The 23,677-nt window shown below is 36.8% G+C and overlaps 1 protein-coding gene across 1 annotated transcript in view; it reads left to right on the top strand.

The window, feature by feature from the left end:
* The window catches only part of KAL1 (Kallmann syndrome 1 sequence), a 127,512-nt gene that overhangs the window by 76,878 nt on the left and 26,957 nt on the right, over window positions 1-23,677 (top strand). The window contains exons 6-9 of the mRNA XM_010004655.1: window positions 265-449; window positions 6,461-6,590; window positions 16,739-16,941; window positions 19,494-19,641. Coding sequence (XP_010002957.1) covers window positions 265-449; window positions 6,461-6,590; window positions 16,739-16,941; window positions 19,494-19,641 — 666 coding nt within the window. The remainder of the gene's footprint in view (window positions 1-264; window positions 450-6,460; window positions 6,591-16,738; window positions 16,942-19,493; window positions 19,642-23,677) is intronic.

Raw genomic sequence — 23,677 nt, 5'->3', positions numbered from 1 at the left:
CTGAACAACAGGTATAGCTGATTCTGCCTGGAATCAAAGGGATCTTTATTCAGGTTATTAAAGCATATTTGGAAAGTATTTTCCCCATGTCAGCTTCTGAAACTCCCATGCTCATCAGCCTATCCAGCCCCCTTTTTTTTGCTTCTGTGTGACAAATAATCTCTTTTTTTCTTTTAATTATTTTTCATATGGATTAATCTACATATGGTTTAATCACATCTTGTTAATTACTCACATAATTTTGTTTGCACTTTCCCATTACAGGTGTTCCACTGAAACCACGGAAAGAATTAAGATTCACAGAACTTCAGTCTGGAGACCTGGAGGTGAAGTGGTCTTCAAAATTCAATATTTCCATTGAGCCTGTGATCTATGTTGTTCAAAGGAGGTGGAATCAAGGAATCCATCCAAGTGAGGATGATGCTACTAACTGGCAAACTGTGGCACAGGTCAGTTCTTTGCAAAGTGATATGGATGCCTGTCTTCAAATCCATGATTTTAAGGTCCTTTTCAGATCAGAGTAGAGTTAAATCATTTAATGGTAGCGAGGCTCATGCAGAGAAATTGGTTCACAGAGTCTCTTCCCAGGTCATGACAGAGCTGCAAACACAATCCAGATTTCCAGGACCTTACTTCACCACTGAATGAACTGTTTTCTAGACTTATTCAGGAGAAAAGAGCGTCAATATTTTCGCTTCCAGTTTTTCGGTTATAGAAACATCAGATGCTATTGGTATGTACTGAAAATGACTTCATAAAAATACGTGTGAATATGTCAGTAAAGAAATAAACAGTGGTTTCCTTGTCCCTAGGAGAAAAAATACTCAGAGGTTTGTGTTTTTAAAATGAGTTTACTTTGTGGGTTTGCTCTTTATAGATAAAAATCTATAGAGCTAGCTGAAGGCTTGATTTTCATAAGGCCAGAGAGTGACACTTTCTTGTAAGCACATACTTATGATCTATTCAGATGGGGGTTCCACAGTCTCTGTAAACCACAAATCTCTTGAAAAATGTAGAATTAGATGCCAAAATCCATTGAAGGAAGCACGGAAGAGACAGTCCTTTTGAGGTCAGTGGGACTAAGTGCACGGTCTCCAAGACATGGCTTGGTCTTACAAAGGAGAAAAGAAAAATTGGTGAAAAGACTTTTTTTTTTTTTTAATAAAACAGAGAGTGAAAAAAAGACTAGAAACTTTAGTATTTGTAAGTTGTTTTTTTTTCAGATGTTACCCTCCCAATTCAGAAAAGACTATGATGTCATGCTCTTATCACTCCTTGCAGTCCAGACCGAAAATGGAAGATTCATGAGCAAATGTTTCTTAATGAGAAGCAGCCAGCAGAGCATAAATTTTCACTTAATTCCTTCCCAGTTTCAATCTGTTTTTTAACATGCTGGCAGTCCACCTGGATGGCAGAGTTCCAATCGTTTATCTTAACTGCTTCACCCTCATTCCCGCTGACAAGAAAAGTAAAATGCTGATTTTGAAAAGACCTGCAAAATGTCATTACAGCTAGGAAAAAAAGGAAAGAAATAATAAATAGAACCATTCCAAATAAAATAAGGAGTTTAAATTCTGTGACAATTTGTGTTCATTCTTAATTCAGATGGTGTAGGATAATGCTATATTACAATAATGTCAACCTTGTGGAACTGAACACAAAAGTGAAGTTCTTAGTTTGATGTGGTGCTACAGGGGGCTGTCACTGTGTAGTCTTGCTCAGAAAAAATCACCTGCAGCAGAGCCTGGCATGAAACCTTGTTTGTGTAAGCCCAAAGTCCGAGGGAACATGTGCATCTCCAAACCTGATGAAGTTGCAGTGACTTATTTATTATCTCTCAGCTGAGGTGCAGGTCTTCAGTCTGCATTGTTCATGCTCAGCAAACAACCTCCTGCCTTTGCTACTAGGAATACCAGGTAGCAAAAATGAGCCTGATCTGAATTACTCCTCACTCCTATAATGATGTGTGTATATGCTAGACAGTGAAAGCCCATATCTTCTGGTTGGTGGATCCAGACTGCAAAGAATCTCATCCCAGAAATGGGCATCATTGCATTTCTGGAAGCATGCATTATATATGCTCCACGGTAGTGATGCATACAAAAATCTCTGCCTTCTTGCAGTGGATGTACAGGAGAGAGTGTTTCAGAAATGTTCCTGTTCAAGAGTGATAAGAACCCTGGCAGATGCCTTTACTGAGGTGACTGTTACAGGTGGCCAGAAGGGTCTGAGTTAATCTCTGTGGCAGGAAAAGCCTCCTTCTACCGACATATTTCTGAGAACTTCACTGTCCTTTCTGTATCACAAGAGGCACGTGTTGATTGTGTGATGGACCCCTCTGGAGGTGTCAGTTCAAGACAAGTTTCAGCATGTGTGACCAGCTTTATGACCTGAGTTCACCTTGTGGGACATACAGACTGGGCACCCTTGAGGGGTGCTGGTAATCAGAATTTCTGTCTCTATAGAGCATTGTACCTCCATAGTGTTTGTAGTTTTAGACATCCCACCAGACAGTCAACTTTGTTAAGTGTGACTGCATGTGATAGAATTTATTTAGCAATATCAACAGTAAGGATGGATATGCAGTTTGACTAAAGTGACTGGGTGCACAACTTCTGGGATTTTTTTTGTCCAAATAATCTAGAATTTTATTTTCTTGTATGATTGCAAAACTTTGGGGTATCAGACCTTTGCTATAGGCAAAGGCTGCAAAGAGTTTAGCCATTCATCTGAAAACTCCTGGGGCATATCAGTCCAGGGAGATGATGCTGGGTCTTTCATGACTCTGCAACTTAAACTAAACAGCATGTGAAAAACAGTCAAGGATCAAAGAGGCTGTGGGTGAGGATCTGAATTTCTCTGTGCCTATGCCCACATGTAGTGTAATTATGCAAAGGTATTGTTTGCATCTTTATAGAAGAAATTTCATAATTAATAATTTAATATTTTTTTATTGGAGTTCCTAATCCAATATTCTGTTTTTATTATCTATCCAAGAAGAAATGGGCTTGTAGTTTTCAAAAAGTTCGGGTTTAGGTTTTTACTTTTCAAAAAACCTTTCTGTTTCCTATTGCCTCTACATGACCCAATTTGCAATTAATTTCTCATGTCTCACATAAATTTTTACTAGGTGTTGAAAAAAATTTTTTGAAAAGGTTTATTCCCTTTATATTGTATTGTGTCATCATGTCTTTTTTTTGTTTTCTTTTTAAGGAGAAAGGCTCAATCTATTGATAAGTTATTTGTGTAACTCTTAAGAAGGCAAACATGTAAACTATTTTAGTTATTTTTAACTTCTGGAATGAGAGATTTTGTTAACTTTAGTTTTTTACTGCATATTTTTGGTAAAACTTGACATAAATAATGATTTTACTGATTTCCCTTGGTTAATACAAAAACTGTGGGAACTAAGATACTTGTTAGCTATGAAGTACAGTGTCTTATGTGCTTACACCAAGTTTCTTAACTAATTAAGTTAATTCAAAGATGCCACGTCAGTTATTTTCAGATAGACCACGTCTGTGTTGTGTGAATGGATGTCAAGTACTTTTGCATGTATATATATAAATATACCCACATATATATGTATACATATTGGCAGACAATAGCAAAGTTTACTTTTCAATTTATCACTTTATTTAAAAAAACAAGGACCTGTATTTACTGCTAGCTTGATGATGACAAACCTTAGTGTTTCACCTTGGAATTGTTGAAACTCGGTGGACAACTAATGTTTTTTTAACACTTAAACTTTCCGAGACACCTGAAGTTCTGGTTTAGAGGATCACAAAAAGTTTCTCAGCTCTTGATAGCAAGAAATGCTTGCTGGAGCTATCCACCAGTCCTGTACAGTAAAGGTTTCTTTCTCCATCTCCCAGGAGAGGGCTTGCTTCGCTAGAGCATTCTTAGAGAGTGCCCTCTTTGTGTGGGATTGCATTCATATGAACGGTGGAAGTCCACTGTCCTTTGATAGAGGAGTGGATGCAGCACTGTCAGGTTTCTTCTGTATTGGAGGAAACATAAGCTCAACTCTTCTGATACACTGCATGGTATCCCTTCACTCTTTGAACTGCAGGTTTTTTTATCACTGTGCCTTGTTTCAAAAGACAGTGCAGAGCTCAGTGAACTCAGCAGGGTGAGGCTGTGCTCTCTGATTTCCATTAAACGTTTACACTACAGAAAGGAATCCAGGTAGTGTGAAGGAAAGGGAATGAACACAATGAAACAGCTCATTGATTACTGTAGTACCAGTCAGTAGGCTTACATTAATATGATAGATATTGAAAGGATGCTGAATATTATAATTTCAGCTCCAAACATGCTTATCTAGTGAAAACTACATGAACTATTTAAACAAACTAGCAAAAAACCCACCCATTTACCATGAAGGTAGTATACGATATCTCAGTAATATTTCTCTTTCTTGAGATTTATTATCTCTATGTAAAGGTTTCTTAGAGGTGCCATGGTTTATATTCTATGCCAGTGAGTTTAACAAGAGCTTTGCCAACAAAATGAATGATGGAAGTAATAGGCCCAAGGCATGTTCATAAGTTAAAGCAATTTTGATGATACAGATCGACAGATTATTTGATCTTCCGATTTCATAATTGCCATGGAGGACTGACACAACTGAAATCCTTTCTTTTAATCAGTCCTCACAGAATAACTGAGCAGATGCAAATGATGAACAAGATTCCTTAGCTGAGGAATTTTGGGCCAAGTCTATTCAGATTACTCTTGCATTATAACTAAATTCAGCAAATCTGTTTTTAAAAACCCACAGTGTTGTAACTCATTAATTACAATTCGACATTGTTCCTGAACCTGATTTCAGTTGCAGCGGTAGCCTGAATAAAGCCTTGGTGGTTTTTTTCTGCTAGTATAGTGATCGTTTATTTTACTATAGTTCACTGTCATATCTTAGCTGGACATTCTTGAGTACATGGCCCTCCATGCTGGAAAAAACTAGCACATTTGTGTGCTCCAAAAACTAAAATATTAGTAACAGTTGGTTCAGGTAGGCTCTTTTTTCCCTTCCTTGGGTGAGATAATTCACTTTACAGGTAATGTAAATGCAGGATAATGCCTACAAATTTTAATGGTCAGGGCTCTAAAAACAACATTGCTGGAGAGCTGAAGCAACTTCCTTAGGTTCTGTCTGTCTGAGTTAGGTCAGCAGCTGCTACTTTCTTACACAGACTGGAAAGAGCGAAAAACAGTGCCTTTTTTGGGAGATGCTTGGCATCATTGCAAGTACCACTGAATCCTATACAAGGGAGGTGGATTTTTTGAGGTTATAGAAAACAGAGCTTGTGAAAATAAATTGATGTCACTACATTTTTTAATGCGTATTTGATCAGGATATATTATCAGTCGTAATTGTATAGTATATTTGGACACTTTCAGGACATTTGGTTCAGGGTCATGTGTTATTTTCATTAAAGAATTAAGTTAAAATGCAATAAACATGACATCCTAAAATAAATTGAAAACTGGATAATTGAGAGATAATTGCAAAAGTGAAATCTGCAACAACTGGATGAGTTTCTGATGAGTTCTACAAAACTTCTTTTTACTGTACTTGGCAGTGATTCAGGGTTTACCAGGAGGCTGTGCTTAGTTCTGCTGTTTGCACCTTAGGAAAAATAAGAAACAGTGCAGAAGATAGCTCTTAAAAAGTTAAAAGGAAAAAAAGAAATAGAGGAAAGCAGGGCTAGAATAAGACCATGCAAAAGCACCTTCTACTGACAGGGTTCAGATTGCATCTATGCTTATTCTATACTTCAGTGGTTAAGGCATTCCCCGTGGAAGGTAGAAACTGAACTCATGACACTGGCAGTCTCAGTCGTCTCCTATGACCTGAGAAAGGTCTGCAGGGAAGAGTTAAGGCTGTGAGTGTCTTTTTGACATACGTGCCAAAGATCTGAAGAAGGCTTACATTCATTACCTGAGGGTTTCATGTTTCTTATGTAGCAGAAAAGGTGGCTTCTCACTGTGCTGAATTGCATGAAGCCATTTTGGATCCCTACTTCTCTGAGCACTGAGATTTGGAGAAATAAGTCCTGTGACCTGGGGCAATGAGTTCCCTGAAGCATCAACACCTGAAGAGCTAGGGCCTATACACTGGTGAAGGTTGTGATAACTGGAAAACTAATTTTGCGAATTTAGCACTTCACTGGTTTTCTAAAGGTTCCTTTTTTTTTTTTTACAGAAGAGACCTGCAATGCACTGTAAAATTGGGTGGTTATATGATTGTGTTCACAGCTGTAAATGCTCTGCAGTGCAGAATGATGCTCAGGGTCATGTGCAGTGCTTGCACGCAGCCTGCCCACACTGGTCCCTATTAAAGAACTGTGTGCCCCTACCTTTGGTCTGACTGACCGGTGTTGCATGGGAGATGATAGCACGACTAGCCATGCCAGAACAAATGAAGTAAGCGTGACTTTTTCCCCACCAGACGACGGACGAGCGGGTTCGGCTGCCTGACATCCGAGCGAGCAGGTGGTACCAGTTCCGCGTGGCAGCTGTGAACGTGCACGGGACAAGAGGCTTTACAGCGCCCAGCAAGCACTTCCGATCCTCGAAAGGTTCGTTTTCCTTTGCTGTGCCTGGTGCTCACCTTCTGCTCACTCACTCCATGGAGCACAATCTGAGCTGCCTACTTTTGTGGCAGATGGTTTTTAACACGTGGGATTTTGGGTAGTTCTGCCACTGGCTTTAGAAATGGTATGAGATTTGTTTGAAGCCATCAAAGGAATTAAAGGTAAAATATGCCAGTATTGTTTTATCACTAAGAGGTCTCAAAAAAATAAACCTCCTTTTAAACATTTTCTGCATGGTTGGTAACAAACAGCATGACCCTGACCATGAAATGTGAAGTAATTGGGATTTCAGTGTGTTATTCCAAGAAGTTTCTCTTATTTTTCTTTTTAGTTATGAGAAATATGTTGCTACCATATGTTTAGAAGAGTCTTGAAATAACTTGTTGCCTGTATCTGAATAGTGTTAGCAGCATTGTTTTGATGGAACTCTCTTAATATAACTTTCCCCTAGCTAGCACTAATCGTAAAGGCTTAAGAATAAAAAGGGTATAAAAACTAAGTAGCTTGCTTCTGCTTGTTAGAAAAGCATGCCAGACAATCCACAAAGTATTGTAGGAATTTTTCTTGCCATTTCTGGTTATGCAAGGGTTTGGGTAATAAAACAACTTCGAAAATTATGTCTGTACCAGTAAATGGTACTCAGGGGATGGTGGAGATGGAAATGGATCTTCCATCCTGTGAAGTTGCTGACATTGTCACTGATGTGCCTTTGACCCACACAAAGCAAAACTTTCCTGGATGACTTTCAGGCATAGTATGGGAGTTAGCACAAGCCAGAAACTATTCCTGACAGACGGATGATCTGGATGTGGTCACCCTCTCTTAAAGGCAGTCGATAATAAGGGCATAGCCAGACAGTGCTAGTTGACTTTAGTGCCAAAGAATGAGGTCTATCACTCTTCACTCTACTAATAGAGGTAGTTTCTAGTAGAAAGATGGTCTTTGTTTTAGTAGTGACAGAATCTCTAAAGTGGTATAACACAGAGTTTGAGGAATACATTTCCTTCTCTTCCTGTAGATAAAACTATCTTGCCATACAGGCAGTTGCCATCTGTGGGTTTCCATCATAGCTTTTAGCTTGCAGTTTGGCCATAGCCAGTCCTAGAAAAAATCTTGTTGTAGATGCAGTTAGAGAGGCATGCAAGTGCTTTTGCAGGTATGGATGGTTTAATTACTTACTGAATAAGTATGCATTAGACTCAGTGATTTTTGTTGCTATGGTCTTATTTGTGGTGGGAAGGTTGGCTGGCATAGCTATCTCATTACTTCTGTGACCACAAACCTTTTCAAGTATAGAAGCGTATTATTTTAAGAATACTTAAGTAGCATATAATTTCTGTCACACCAAAAAACACAGCTCCTTCAAGCTGTGTTAAACTTACTCTGAGGCAGCTGCAGCTTTCTCTTTGCTTTGCTTCTTGTGAAGCACTTCAGCAGATGCACCACTATGTTACTGAGTCTGGCACCAGCTTTCTTCTAAACTCAGATCATTGTCAGCTGTTTTACTGAGTTTGTAAAGATTTTCTAACTATTCTGCTTGGAACCACTGCAATTGCAATTACATAAAGGTAAATGGTGTTATCACTGAGGTGATTTGTATTACTTTCAAGAAATTTATCTCCTACTGAGTGTACAAGCCACAGGAGTATATTGTTCAAAATACCTGCGTTGGTAATGATGAGAACATCCATGATAAGTCATACTCAAAGTCTCTTTAGCCCAGTATCTGACCCCAGCCAAAAGTGGGTTTTTGGAGAGCAGCATAAGAGCAGAAGCAGCACATTAGGAATATTTCTTCTGAGTAGCCTCTCAGCTGGCAGTGATTTGTGTTTCAGGAGCTTGTGGTTTTGAAATTATTAGATGTTAGATACCAGAGTTCCTCTTTTTCTGTGGTTTCTGCAGCTACTCCTGAAGCACTTTCTCTCTAGTGCTGCTCATGGCTGTCTGATGGAGGTGGGGAGCACTTCTAGGACTTTGTGACAAGGATAACAGGAGCCAGTAGTACCTCTGCTTGCTCTCATCTAATAAAAATATTGGGTTCTCAATAATAGCAGAAAGCATGTAGCTGGTGTTTTTCAAAAGGCTTCTATAACCATCAAAACAACAATTTTCAAATCTAACTCCAGCCCTTGGCAGAGAATCATGAATTGCTACACAAACTACAAGGAGTTAGAGAGCTGTGTGGGGAGAAACCTAATGAAGTTCAACAAGAGCAAGTGTAGAGTACTCCATCTGGGGAAGAATAACTCCATGTACCGGTACCAGTTAGGGGCTGACCTGCTGTAAAGCAGCTCTGGGGAAAAAGACCTGGGAGTCATGGTGGACAACAGGCTGACCATGAGCCAACAATGTGCCCTTGCAGCCAAGAGGGTCAGTGCCATCCTGGGGTGCATTAAGAAGAGTGTGGCCAGCAGATCAAGTGAGGTGATCTTCCCCTCTCCTCTGCACTGCTGAGGCCTCACCTGGAGTACTGTGTCAAGTTCTGGGCTCTCCAGTTCAAGAAGGACAAGGAACTACTGAAAAGAGTCCAGCACAGAGCCACTAAGATGATTAAGGGACTGGAGCATCTGCCCTATGAGGAAAGGTTGAGGGAGCTGGGCCTGTTTAGCTTACGTAAAAGGAGGCTGAGGGGGGAATCTCATCAATTTTTATCAATATCTAAAGGGCAGGTGTCAGGAGGATGGGGCCAGACTCTTCTCAGAGTGTCCAGTGACAGAGCAAGGGGCAATGGGCACAAACTAGTACACAGGAAGTTTAACCTAAATATAGGAAAATACTTCCTTTACACTGAGGGGAACAGAGAACTGGAAGAGGCTGCCCAGGGAGGTTGTGGAGTCTCCATCTCTAGAGACATTAAAAAAATGCCAGGACATGTTCCTGTGTAATCGTGCTGTAGCAGGGGGGTTGGACTAGATGATCTCCTGAGGTCCCTTCCAACCCCTACCATTCTGTGATTCTGTGAGTTCAGTTAGCTATCAGCTTTGTAGCCAAAACCATCCTTATCTGGCAGCTCATCTGACTCTTTTAGAGGCTTTGATATTGTCAGTGGTTATTCTAGAGATACTATATTTGCCAGATGAAACGTGCAGTAGTGAAGGTGACACAGATGAAGATGCTGCCAGGTGGTGACTGTCAGAAATTATACTGGGATGCTTCCATTGTTATCTCTTAGCCTTCATGTCCTGAGTAGGCACTCATAGTGGTAACTGTTATAGTGTTACAGAGACATTTAATTACTCCTTTGGAGCTCAGTGGGAAGTGGTGACTCCTGCCTGGCAGAGATGCCAGAAACTGCTGCTTAGATGTGCCTGTATTTTTCAGTGCCAGCATCTACTGGCTCCTGCTGAGCTCCTACAGACACATTTAACCTCCAATTTGGAAAAGGGAAGCAGACTTTGGCACATCACCTTTGGAAGGTTGCTGACTGTGTATGCTGTGTTTGTGTGAAGAGTGGACAGAAAGTCACATTAGTTCTCATACTGCTTCAATTCACCCTTTTGTGCCAAGTCCAGGCAAAGATTTATATCTCCATCAGACTTAACAGAATTTTCTTCAAAAGGAAACCCTTTGAACAGGAAACAGGACAGCAATTCCTAAGACAGTTTCTCACACAAGATGCTGAACTTCTACCAATTGCTCATAAGTTATAATGAATAGCAAATTATTTGGGTTTGTTTTTTTCTTTAAAGGAGAACAAACTTGATATATAATCTGAATCTAGTGAGGAGTATGGCACCACAGAGTCTCTGTCACTAAATATTTTAAGCTGTTAAAAAGAGCATTCAAAAGCATTACTGCTGTAATTATTTGGAGAGAGAATTTCATCTGGTTACCATAATACTGTTTTATACTACTTTGTGTTTTTTGCAAATGCAAAAAATGTGATCTCTAAGTAGACATGGCAAAGTAAGGTTTTGTTTTAGTCAGAATAATGTTGTCTTCTGAGGTATGTAATTTCCATTAACTTTCCTATCACCAAATAACATTCCTTTTCTATCCAAATTTGTTTAATTTCCCAGTCATGAAAAAGTAAAAAATAGGAAAACAAGAGTATTTCATCAAGCATTCCAGCTTGCTATTCTTTCTTTAATTGGGTTTTGAGGTTCTATCTGCTGCAGCTTTTGGTGGGCGTGTACTGCAAACATTTGAGGTGAAGGTTCATTAGCTGTTTTACACTGCCTCGTGTGTTCATTAATGGCATTAATCTGTAAATAATAAATAATCCAAATTGCTTAGTTGAGATGGTTTATGAAATATGCAGAGCTTAAGCAGAGAGAACTTTTTTAATGCTGTTTATTTATTTATTTTTTATAAAGGAAATTAATCGTTTGCCTATGCTTGTGTGGCATGTTCCTGCACAGGGAGTCTAGTGATGCTTCATTTTGCCAAAATACAATTCCAACATTTCAAGAAACATATTAGACTATGCCTGTCCGTTTGGAGCACTGGGGCTAGAAGATGAAGTGAATACTACACCTAGGAGAGTGGGTTCTTTCCTAGAAGCAGGACTCTGCACATGCATTTTCAGATTGATATTGTCAGCTAAAATTGATCAAAACTTTCTGCTATTTGGCAGTGTTCAGGGTTTTTAAATTGTATGTGCTTTCTTTTTTCATCTTCAACTGAGTGGCAGCAATTTGCAATAACAGCAATAAATAAAGCTAACAAAATACCTAACAGAAGACTTTTGATCCCCAAAGTTACAAATATCTTTCCCTTCAGATTTTGACTGGCTTTCTCCAAGCTGCTTCATTGTCTCTGGAAGCGGGAGAAAACCATGAGCAATCCATGAGTCTCCTTGGATGAAAATCTTCCTGTTATTTTATCCACTAAGTTGGCACCAGATAGCCTAACCCAACTGGTCAGAAGGTGCTCAGCACTAAACTTTTAATTTTTTGCATTTGGGTAAGAGTTTTAGGCTTTTTTTTTTTTGCCCCTAGCTTTTTATGATTTATGATGAGAACGAACTCTTAGTAACAGAGACAGCAGTCAATTAGAGGGATTAGTGTTAGGCATTTCCTTATACTACATGATCTTGCTGGTCTGTAGTTAGGTACGGTGCAATTTTTCCAAGACAAAAAGAAGCTGTAAGATTAACACAATGAGCCCAAACCATCCAATCCTTTTACCTCTGCTAAAGGTTTTTATCTTCCATGTGAATGCAGTTGCTAGCATACACAGCATAAATTGTCAAGCAGAAGGAAGCAGACAGCATTGTTTTCACAGCACACAAGTACCATGCTGGATGTGATTTCATGCATACATTACTGAGTGTTAGTAAAACCAGAACAGACACCCACTCCTGGCAATAAAATTCTTTCTGTCACTCCTTTGGGACTAATGATTTTTTTATACTGTTGCACAGCTGGTTTATGTGTGCCATTTCCATTGGGCAAAGCCAGTCCTCCCGCTTATGCCTTGGAACTGTTTAATGGTTGGAAACTTGTCTGTAGAGCAGCTTCAGCAGATTTGTTGAGTTGGAAGGACTAATGTTTAAAAGATAGCAATGGGAGATCCATTTTAAGTCAGATTAAAAAGCTCTATAAAGAAGGTCTAAATTAGAGTCAAACTTGCTATCACTTTTACAGCTCAGAATGAGAATTCCAGTTCCAATGTCATTATTTCTTTCTCTGACATTATTCCAAATAACATATTCCAAGTCATTTATTGCTTTCATTACAGTTGTCACATTTAAAGCCCAAGTGGATGCATTGCAGCAGTGTGTGATGTGATTCTTGTGTATTCCTTGCCCATACTGTTTTGTTAAGGTTGCAAAGTGCTTCCAGATCTTATTGATTGGAGAATTTTGCAAAATATAAATTGTCTATTACTATGTTTACAAATATGAATGTGGGAAAATATGCCTTTTTAAATGGTGATGATGTGAGGGTTTTCTTTTTTCTTTCATTTGCAGCAAGGAATCCTCCCTTTTGGGGACTAGAGACAGAGTTTTGCTTGTGATGGCTGAGTAACCATCAAGACACAAGAATTTAAGTCCTTTGGGTATACTCAAGCCAGATACAATCCAGACAAATGCAGTACTTACTCCATGTGCTGGAACAGCAGCTTCAGCCTTGACCTAATGAAGTTATAATTTCTAGGAGAGAGAAGTGATTTACTTGTCAGGCTGCTGAGAGCAGAATTTTTTCAGATTTGAGCTGTCTGTGCCAAATTCTAGTATATATATAAGGAGTTTTCTTTTATTTGAGCTGTAGTATAAGCTGCAATGGAAAAGCAGCAACTAGCATCACTCTTTCTGGAAACCAAAGAATTTGATGTAACATTCAGATAAATTGAAGTATATCATATTTCAGAACTTTACATTTGAAAAACTGGCAGCAGTTTCCATTCCAATAATTTAATGTTCATGTATCTGAATTATACATGTGGACAGTCAAGTCAATCGGATCACAGATAATATGAAGAAAAATAGCAGAATAGCTATTAGATAAATGGTCAGCAGAATGCCACTTCAACTTCATAGTTAGGTTAACAAACACCTTTTGTATATAAGCTTTATAATGCAGTACCGGTTATTAGACCTTGAACCATTTCAGCATGAGTTGTGAACTGCTTTTAACATCTGCATAACCATAAGCATTACAGAGCACCTTGTAGAAGCCTGAGTTTTCCATGTGATAATGCAATGGTGAAGGCTTAAAAAAATCAGAAAAAAATCCAGCTAATCTGTTATCAGGTAACTGTCAGGCATGTGTTGTGGAAGAACATACTTTTATACTTAATAGTCTTGTGTCTTTTTTATTTTTAGGGGAGTTCAGTTTTTTTGAGAAGGGGGATTTGGAGAAGTGTGGGGTATTTTTTGGGGTGAGGTGGTTTTTTGCTTCAGTTTTTTGAGGGTGAGGTTTGGGTTGTTTGTGTTTTTTCCTGTTAAGAGTAGAGATTGCAATACCTTGCCGTGCTGCTATTCCTTCTTTGTTTTGCCGGTGAAACTCAATCCTGTCAAATGAAGGAGATTAATATTCTTGGGGTTTTGTCTGGCAAAATGATAGTTCTGCCAGTTGTAAGTGATGAGAGTCACAGAAATATATAGGAATAGATGAATAAATTATATAGTGGTATTGGAATACTTAATATGGAATAGATCTTCAGCAGGTATAAAATGCTAAGTGGCTTCATATTTCAGGTAATGCACCTCAAATCCAATAAATGTTCTATCATTTTTTCTCTACAATCAGACAGGTTTGGGTTTTTTTCAGATGATTACATGCAAAATATTGATGGATTGAGTTTTGTTCATCTTTGACATCTTACATTCTTCTAGCTTATTATTTTCTCATGTTTTTCGTTCTTAGACTAGCTTAGTCTACTAGTTTTAAAAAAGTTACTCTAAAAATGTGACACTTTAAAATGTCTTGCCTTTGCATGTCAACTGCAGAACTCCTTCCTTTCTGTCTTCTACTGCTACCACCACCACTCTGCTTCCTGTTCAAAGGTATTTTTGTGGATAACATTTGCAGAGGTTGCAAAAGAGAGACTTTGAAGAAAAGGTGCACCCAGGAAATTGTTTCTCTGTATTATTCCACAGGTGTATGCTTTTTACGGAGATGATCTTTCTTTCCTAATCTATAAATACCTAATGATTTTTAATACATTGTTTACATTGTTTACATTTTCCCACAGAAAGGAGAAATACAACTGCATCTCCTTTTAAATATGGATCAACATTTTGTCTGCAGACTAGGCTCTTTCTAGTGCAACTTACAACGTTTTCAAGAAACTGTACAATTATAAGAAGTATGGAGTGAAATGCTGCTGCTATAGAAGTCAGAAGAAATGTTCTATGGGTTTCAATATGCACATAGTCCTTCCTTACTGTTATCTGTTGTTGCTTACATTACTGGGAAATACAGGAATATTTGAAGTTACCTTAAAAAAAAAAAGTTTCTGTGATCCTGAGACATATAAAAGCTCCATTCTGGTCCATTGCTAACTTTATACCTGGAAAATTACACACTATTTTGCATATTTATAGGAATATATGAAAAGGAATAACATACATTTGGTCATTCATTTGTGGACCTAGGAGAAATTGGTGAATAGAACTTCAAAGTATTTTTAATCATGGAATACACTTTGTACAGGAGAGCTATTTCATTTAACTTTCAGATTTTTTTTTAATGTCTCTCTCAGAGTCTTCTATAGATGTGGATGAAGACAAACATGATTTATGGTTAGAATTCTTTTTGCTTATCATTTGTGAAGGCATATTCTCTGAAACACTTTATTTCTATCCCATATGTTATATATGCATAATACATGATGCATAGTACTTCTGGGAGGTAACCTGAATAATTCACCTACAGTAATATGATCATGTTGCACTTCAGTTTATAAATGTTTTATTGCCATAGTACATTGTCATATAACATAACAAACAGGTAACATTTTAAATCAGTGAAGATTAATACTTAATAAAGAATTTTTGATTGATGATTTATGAATAATTACTTTTTATATTTATCATACCCAAATCTAATTTTAATAAAATTATCTGCTTATTATACTGAACAATAAAAGTAAATTAAAAGTTGTGTTAAGGAACAGTACAAGCAATTTAAATAAATTAATCTCTTAAATATATCCCCTTCAACATAAATAGCTTTGTATACTTTAAGATGGTGTTATTGGCTAATTCCTAGGTAAGGAAATAAGTGTAAGAGCTTCTCCAAAGCTGGAAAAAAGTAAAGGGAGCTGGCTTTCCAGCTGATTTAAAAAAACAATTGAGAAGAAATAAGGATTTTTTTATTATTTTGAAAATAAAGTTAAATTTCAAGAGTTCTTAAACTCAAGTATGCTTTATAACTTTTGTGGCCATGCATGTCTAAGGAAGCAGGAGCGTCCGTTGTTATTTAATCAATAGTTCCGTTAAATAACAGGAATAAGCCATTCTTTCACATCTGCTGATCTTTAAAAAGGAAATGCTGTCTTTATTAATTCTCTATGTGTCAGTTTGCATGAACTAAATGATGGAGTTTTTCAGTGAGACCATTTGTCATAGGGATTATCTGATGAATTTAGTATGCCTGGAAAGTTTATTTAACAGCTCATTTACCATTATAAAAAGAAGCAGGTGAACCATGCAGTAAATGAGTGCCTGGTGTCCCCTCTGCACACCTCCAGTTTTATTTCTTGCAAATAAGTGCTGGCTCATTTAGCTAAAAAGTCATATGGATTTTTTTAATTTTTTTTATCAGGTTGTTTTTTCTGGGCTACAGGTTCACCACATGCCTTAATTACTATGAGTTTCATTTATTCTGCCTGATACACTTTTAATTTTTGTTTTGAGTCACACTATTTACTTTTACTTTTTTGTTGTTGTTGATCACCTCAGACATTTTAAAAAAATAGGAGTTAAAAAGCAGGACTAAAAAATAGGAGGCAACAAACAGTAAATTGGCCTTTCAAAAGCTCAGTTGCAGATTTTCCTTTGATTCACATTACTCAGGACAAAGATACTATATAGTAGGTCCTCAAGGAGGATGTAGCAGCATTCAATGTTGAAAAAGGTTCAGTGTTGGAACCTCTGACTGTCAAGTGTCCTTGACTCTAAGTTGAGCACAAAGACAACTGAAGGAATAATATTTCAGTTGATATTAGCCATAAATGAAACCAGAATAGGGATATAAATCAGATGAGCAGTTAATTCATTTTGTTGTTCTAAAAAAACTTGCATACTTCTATGACGTATACCATTATATCTTTATTAAATTTATTCAAAGGAAGTATTTATGTCCTACTGTGGTAAATATCACTACTAGAATTTTGAAGAAAGCTTCAATATGTGAAAACATAATTTTATCATCTGAGAATTGTCTGGTAACAATTATAGTCTAGTGCATTTTGATAAAGCTTCGTAATATTTGTGAACTATCAAGAACAAGGGATGACAATACTAGATGCCAACCTGAATTTTTTATTTCAGTAGAGCTTGAATTTCTAGAATTTAGAAGAAGCCATGTCACACATATGCCAACACATTTTTGCCTGAGTTTTCTTCAGTGTATTGAGAGTGTTTAAACCAGCTTGTGTGCACCTGGTAACTATGTAAGAGGAAGATGAACTTTACCTTATTGAAGATGATTACTCTGCAATCTTTTTGTTTTAATTCCCAGATCCATCTGCACCACCAGCTCCATCTAATATCAGAATTGCCAATATCAGTGCAAGCAATGATGGGACTGTAAATGTAGTGATTACTTGGGACCTTCCAGAAGAGCCTGATATCCCAGTGCACCACTACAAAGTCTTCTGGAGCTGGACATACAGCAAATATGTAATCCCAGCAAAAAAAAAGAGAAGGAAGATTACTGATGGGGTAAGAAGTAAAATAATAAATGAGACAGAAATATGGTTTATTTCTGGCACAAAATGAAACATAAGTATAAAATATGTGATGAATTGCAATTACTTCAGCAGCTAGTAACTTAATGGTCTTAATTTTTAATATCACAAATCCTAAATTTTGATCTCTCAATCTCATCTTTCTCTGAACTCAAGGAGAGAAGTAGAGGTCTGCCTTAAAATGCAGATAAATACTATAATATTTTGCAGGAAGTATGAACAGAAAATGAAATTATTTTTGTCTTCTTAAATTCAGGCTTATTTTATTAGTGCTTCTTAAAAATACAGTGAAAAAGCCTAATATAATCTGTGACATTGTTCTTTCTCTATGTAAATAAAATTTGTGAAGCTGACATATAAAATAACCATTAAATAGTCAGTATAGGTCCAAGGAAAAAACAAAATCAAAACTCTTTAAATAAGCTGCTGTACCAAAGATCTGATGTATTTCCATAGCAGCAAGTTCCTACGAGTTTCTTGAATGATGTATCAAATACTGCTTTACTGGAAAACTGTCTGATATGAAATCCTTAAGCATGTTGCATATTATTTTAAAGTAATTAGCAGAAATAGAAATCAAATACAGATAAAAAGACGAGCTTAATTCTCAGTGCTGTTGATAAATGTGGTGAGAGAACTTGGTCCTGTGTCAGCATGTCACATGTTAACGCTGTTTTGGCTCTGGTTGCCCATGTGCACTGTGATGAATGACAGCTGCAGGGTTATTGTTCCCTGTCTGTCCCTCTGTCAGCAGACCATGAGACAAATAAAGGCAGTCAAGGTTGGGTTCATCTACAGCAGATGGGACACAGCAGAAGTGCCACCATGGGACTGTACTGGACTCATCCCTCCTCATGGGATCTGGGTGATCAGGGGCTGGGAGGCTGCAGAACCACCACCAGTTCTGTGCTGGGCAGGCATGAAATTTCTCCACAAATGTAGACAGTATGGAGTAATTTCAGGGCTGAGATAACTTGGTTCTTTTCTTCTAATTCAGTTAACTACTTTTTTTTTTTTTCTTTTTTTTCTTTTTTTAATAGTAAATCTGCATAGAAAAGAAATTTCTTTCATGTACCTTTAAAATATCACTTTGGCAAAATAGGAGTAGAATTGGGCTGCACTAGGTAGAAAAGTTTGTGTTTGTCAGGAAAGCTGCCATTGGATAGAAGTCTTCATGGCAGAGGTTACAGCCTAAAGAAACAGGGAGATTTCTCCCCACAAACTGTTTGTTAAATCACAAAACCCAGAGAATTTTAAAATTGAGCTGGGTCCTTAATATTGTGCTGGCACTTGATCTAGGCTACATCCTATGTGTGAATGTGTTAAAGCAGATCCAACAGACAACATGGCAGTAATTGGAACCAAGTTCTGACTGTGAATATAGGGAAATCCAGAAAAGCTAAGGCATATTTTAGAGAAAAGGCAGGCTCTTAGAACATCTTTCATGTTGCTCCTAACTCGCTGTACTTTTTCTTCTGTAGCATGACAGGAAAATGTACAGCAGTGCTAGTGGGATTCAGACTTCCCCCACAGGACACTCCTGAGGCAGTTGCTAATCAATGGCCTTTGAATATTACAGCAACACTTCCATTTAAAATTTGAAATCTAAAATATCTCAGCACAAAGCAAGTAAAGGTAATTGATGTGAAATGTTTTTGACAGTCCATGAAGTGTTAAGTGTGCCAGTATGTGGTTATCGTTTTCACTCTGGACCGACTGTCAAACTTCAGAGCCACAAAGTATTCCAATGAAAACATGGGATAATGTCTTATGTCTGAGATAAGAGCTGGAAAGGCATTTTCATAAATAGACTTTTAAAATTTTAGATATGTAAGACTACTGAGAAGCCTTGGATCTTCTTTGCAATATAATGAGATTTGCCATCATTGATGGATTATTGACTGAAAAATGATAAGCCTGGTGTTTTCCCATCTGAGAAACTTCCATGACAATAGAAACTGTATTTTTTCCTTTCTGTTTTCCATTCTATAGCAGAAAAGTATTCTTACCAATGAGAAAGTATGTTTGGTTGAGGCATCTGTGGGGGGGTTTGGTGAATTTTGGTGTTTTGTTTTGTTTCTTTTCAACAGTTGAAACAAATAGAAAATATTGACAAATTTACTGAATGCTTTATTTTAACTGTCTTCAGAATGACTGACTCTAGAAAAAGTTTTGGGAAAAAATATTTTAAATTTCTTTAGCTAAAATAATTTTGACATAAGAAAAAATGTGTTATATGTTAAGAAACTCAAGTTTTTACCTAAGCAATAGGTGCCTATATTTCCCAAGCAATTGCTAAAATGATGCAAATATCAAGAAAGCTAATATTTTTTAAATGATATGGCAAAATAGAGTCCAATAAAATATATATTTTAAAGAAAGGTCATTTTGCTCTGTTGGTATTTATACATGAGTTTTCTAGTTTCAAGAGACAACTGTGCCCAAGATAACAGGCCTGTTTTTAATAAAGGCCTGTGTTTCTGCAGTACTATAACTACTTTGTATATTTATTCTCCTCTATTATAGGCCCAAAATTATGTGGTCCTGGAGGGCCTCCAACCCAACAGCAACTACAATGTAGAACTGCAGGCAGTAACACGTTGGGGTCAGATGCGCCTCAAAAGTGCTAAGGTTTCTCTCCATTTTAGTACAACTCAGGACATCAGGAATAATAGTGAGTAATTGTATTCAAACATCTGAATGCTTTATCTCTTCTTTGTCTGGAATGTGAATGTTTTATATAATGATTTTTCAAGTTGAAAAAGATAATTTTCTTAAAGCTTTCTGGTTTGTATCATAGTGATCCTGTCTCAGTTGAATTGAATGACCTTTTTTATGTTAAACTTCATACCTAAAAATTGGTGACAGTTTTTCCCTAATCCTTTAACATAGACACTTCTCACCTGAAATGAACAAATGCAATGAAAATGGAAGCATTTAAATGCTAATATTTTTAAGTGCAATGCAATTATAAATACTTACTGTATTTGTCAGTAGCTGGAATAAAACTATTTCTGTGTCTTTGTCTTAGCTAGACAGTTTTAGCTTGCAAAGCTTTTCAAATTCCTGACTGTTTTGAGCAGCGATTCATTCCGACTCCTGGCCACCCAAATATGTATCTACTATGAAGTGATATGAAACATCCACTCTTCTGTTAGGGAGTCAAAAAAGTTCTATGCCTGACAAGCGATGAATTCTCAATAAATTGTTGCACACTTTGGACCTACATTCAAAGTAGAATCTTGAGATCTTTCGATATCAGGTTATTTCTTGTTAAGGTCTTAAAGCCTCACATCTTAAGTAATGTAATTGAAGATCATATCAGAATCCAAAGGTAAACCATGATTCTTAGTCATAGGTGAATGCTATTTGTATAATTAAAATACAATACCAGGTTCCTTCCCCAACTGCTGATGTGTCTCTGATAAATCAATACAGCAAAATTCTAATAATACAGTATTAAAGAATATAATTTTAAATATCCTGTCCTGCATTTCATTTTCCATCCATTTACATTCTTTTTTTTAAAGAACGTTCAAAGTTTAAACTTTACTTGTTATCATTTCATAACATCACTGTAATTTCTCTCACCCTAACTATTGAATTGCTATTATTGCTGGACCCTTCTGCCAGCATATTCAGTTTGTATATACATAAAATATTTTAGAGTAGTTATTAACAGACCTTTATACCTACAGTTGCTTCCTATTTTAATGTACCAAGTAAACAAAATAGACCTAAAGATCCTTATTTTTTCCATATTAAGCTAATTTTTACTACCTTTTTTCATCTGTCTGAAGAAACAGCAGAGGGCCAAGTTTTCAACTCTTCAATACACTGAGTCTTTCCTTGAAATCTATACCAGAATATGACCTTGAATCTACACAGTGTGTACATAAGACAAGTTTGGGTTAAATCCAAGTGAATATAAGAGTTCTGCCCTTTCCATACTTGCTGTCCAAGGATTGTACTTGTGCTTTCTGTCACCCCCTATAAAAGGGACCTGGTTTGCAGGATTATGCATGTTATCAAAAGCTTCTTTGAGTTACCACATTTAGTTTTCCTTTTTTGTCTATAGGTAGACAGGAGATGTAATAGAAGAAAAAATATACTGGGAACTGGGTGTTCATTTCCAGTACAGTAAGCCCCTGAGCTCAACTAGAAGTGTATCATTGGATGTTCTGGTTTTTGCTGAATAATTTCCTAACATTTTCTTCATATTTTTATCTCTTTTTTTTTTTTTTTTTTTTTTTTTTTTTTTAAACACACATACACACCCTGATCATCTTGTCTCTTCTGATTACAAGCTTCTTTGAAGTTCTGGATCTCAGTGCTAGACTTTGAGGTGTTTAGTTTTCAGTTCAGTCATCTTGACTGGCATTTCACCAGATTATGTTATGTCACAGCTCTGAGAAAGAACATGTAACTGAATTTACTTTACAGTAAATTCACTGTCAAAAAAGTCACAGGAGGAGGCTGGTGCCTTGATTTCACCCGAGGCTGAGCTGTGCCCTGCTAATTGAGACAAAATTTAGGTGCCATTATACACACCTAGCCAAAGTGACACTGGGCAAGTTGTTGAATTTCTTTCTCTCGTTTTACTGTGAGAATAACTTCTTCAGTTTTCCCCTCTAGGGGCAGGGATAATTAACCAACTGATATTTGTTAGGCTTTATTGCTAATCCTGACATTAGGTTACATAATTATGGTATTTAAACATTACAGTAAATAAAGACTTTCTGTATAACAAAACCTCTCCAAACTGAAGCTAATTGAGATTGGACTTAATTGGATGTGTTGGCTTTGATACCATTCTGTACGTACTGTGAGAAACCCTTTTACTGGTAGTAATGTGTCAGCTCTCTGTGGTTTCACTAATGGTCTGCCTCTCATTGTCTGTATCACCAATGGGTTTGTGTTGGGAGAGGAAGATTTTTGTTTCAATTTTCCATCTCTAAAAACACTATGTTTTTCAGAATCAGATGCAGATAACATCTGATTTACTACTTACAAATCTTCTAACAAATGGTTAATTTATCCTCTACTTCACATGTGACTTTGATGGTTTCATTTTCTGCCCACTCCCCATGACAGCTAGATTTAAATTCCTTTCACAATTTTGCTTGGATAATCTGTCCTCTCCTTGATTGTTTTACTTCAGAAAACAGTCCTTTATTAGTTTCTCTGAAAGTCTTCTATTTACTAATGTATAATAAGTGTAGACTTTCTAGTGCCTTGTGTTTTATTTCACTTTATTGTGATGACTTTTTAGACTAAAGGTTCATTAATTTGTATATTGTTTTTTAAACCAGAAGAATACTCTATTAAGAGCAATATTTTTGTTTTCTCATAGACTTGATGTATTTGACTGTTATTTTCAAGTTATGAACATCCTTTTAATTAATGAGCAGTATTTTCTTTTTAGCTGCAAATCAGTGCCTGCAAGAGCTAAAACATGGATTTTTTCTTTACAGTAGAGTACTTGAATAATAAGTTTATAGTCAAATCTGAGCATCCTTTCTGTTAAAGAAATGAAGTAAAGGATTCAAGATTCTTTGAGACTAAACCACTAATATCACACATTTTAGTAGGTAGAGCACTCTGCTGAGAAGTGTAGGTGGATCTTTTTGGACATTTAAAAAAAGTTGTTAAATTAAACCTTAAATAGAAATGAATATTAAAACCACTCCTGAAGGAGATGCAAATTCACCTTCTGAACCTCACTGAAGTTAGTTAGGTACAGAACCAGTTCTGCTTGAGGTCCCTTTGAGAATACTCAGAAGCAGATGGAGGAATATGGAAAAGAAAAAAAATATTGCCTGAATTATTATCTAGGACATGACATTCATGCCCCCTCCTTATCTGGGGACTTCCATGGCTTTTGCATAGTAGTTGCATAGGCAACATGCCAATTTTGCTGAAGTCCCAGTGTCAGTTGCTCTGCTCTCTGTGGAATTAAGCTCTGGTTTTTAGGTGTCTGTTCCTGTTGTCAGAATAGAGAGTCGTCCGTAATCCGCTGAAGTAATTTAGTCCTTCAGACCCCTGTGAGCCTTGGCCCTGGCCCTCTGGCATTGTATTTCTCCACACTCAGAAATACATTGCCTCACTGTATTTGTATTCTTCACTTCTGGGAAGTGCAGCAAGACTCTCTCTCTTGATCTTTATATAGAAATATTCTAAACTGGTGTCCTGTTTTTTCTGGAAGTGGAGCAGACCAAGAAAAGCAAAGCAGAGATTTAGTAAAATTAAAATACTTTAAGTTGAGGTACACCTAATAGATTTAAATTTGTATTTTATCACTTCTTTATTTGCTTTTAGGTAGTAGAAGCATTATGGTTATCTTGAGAAAGAATTTGCCTAAGTTTGGAAGTTTTACTTTAATTTAAAACAAGCAAAGAAAGCATAAAATTGTATCAGATTAAGCGAAGGATTGACAAAGTAAAATTTGGCCAAAAAAAAGTGGGTTTTAGCTGAAGTTACATGTAAGGCACAATGTTCAAGTTTATATGTTACTTATGGTAATAACTGAAACCTGATTCTTTCCCTCTTTCGCTCAAGTATGTAGTTAATAATTTGCCACTTCCTAATTGTTACAATCTCTACTTTTCATGTGGGTGTGTTGTTCAATTAATATAGGATTTGTTAATCTGATGCAAATACTGTCCTCTTAATCACAACTGATATATTTGCAAGTGTGCAGTGAAAATGAA

Source organism: Chaetura pelagica, unplaced genomic scaffold, assembly GCF_000747805.2.
Source record: "Chaetura pelagica isolate M959 unplaced genomic scaffold, ChaPel_1.0 scaffold178, whole genome shotgun sequence".
NCBI lineage: Eukaryota > Metazoa > Chordata > Aves > Apodiformes > Apodidae > Chaetura > Chaetura pelagica.
The sequence above is the reverse complement of the archived record's forward strand: the minus strand, read 5'-3'. Positions and strand labels throughout refer to the sequence as shown.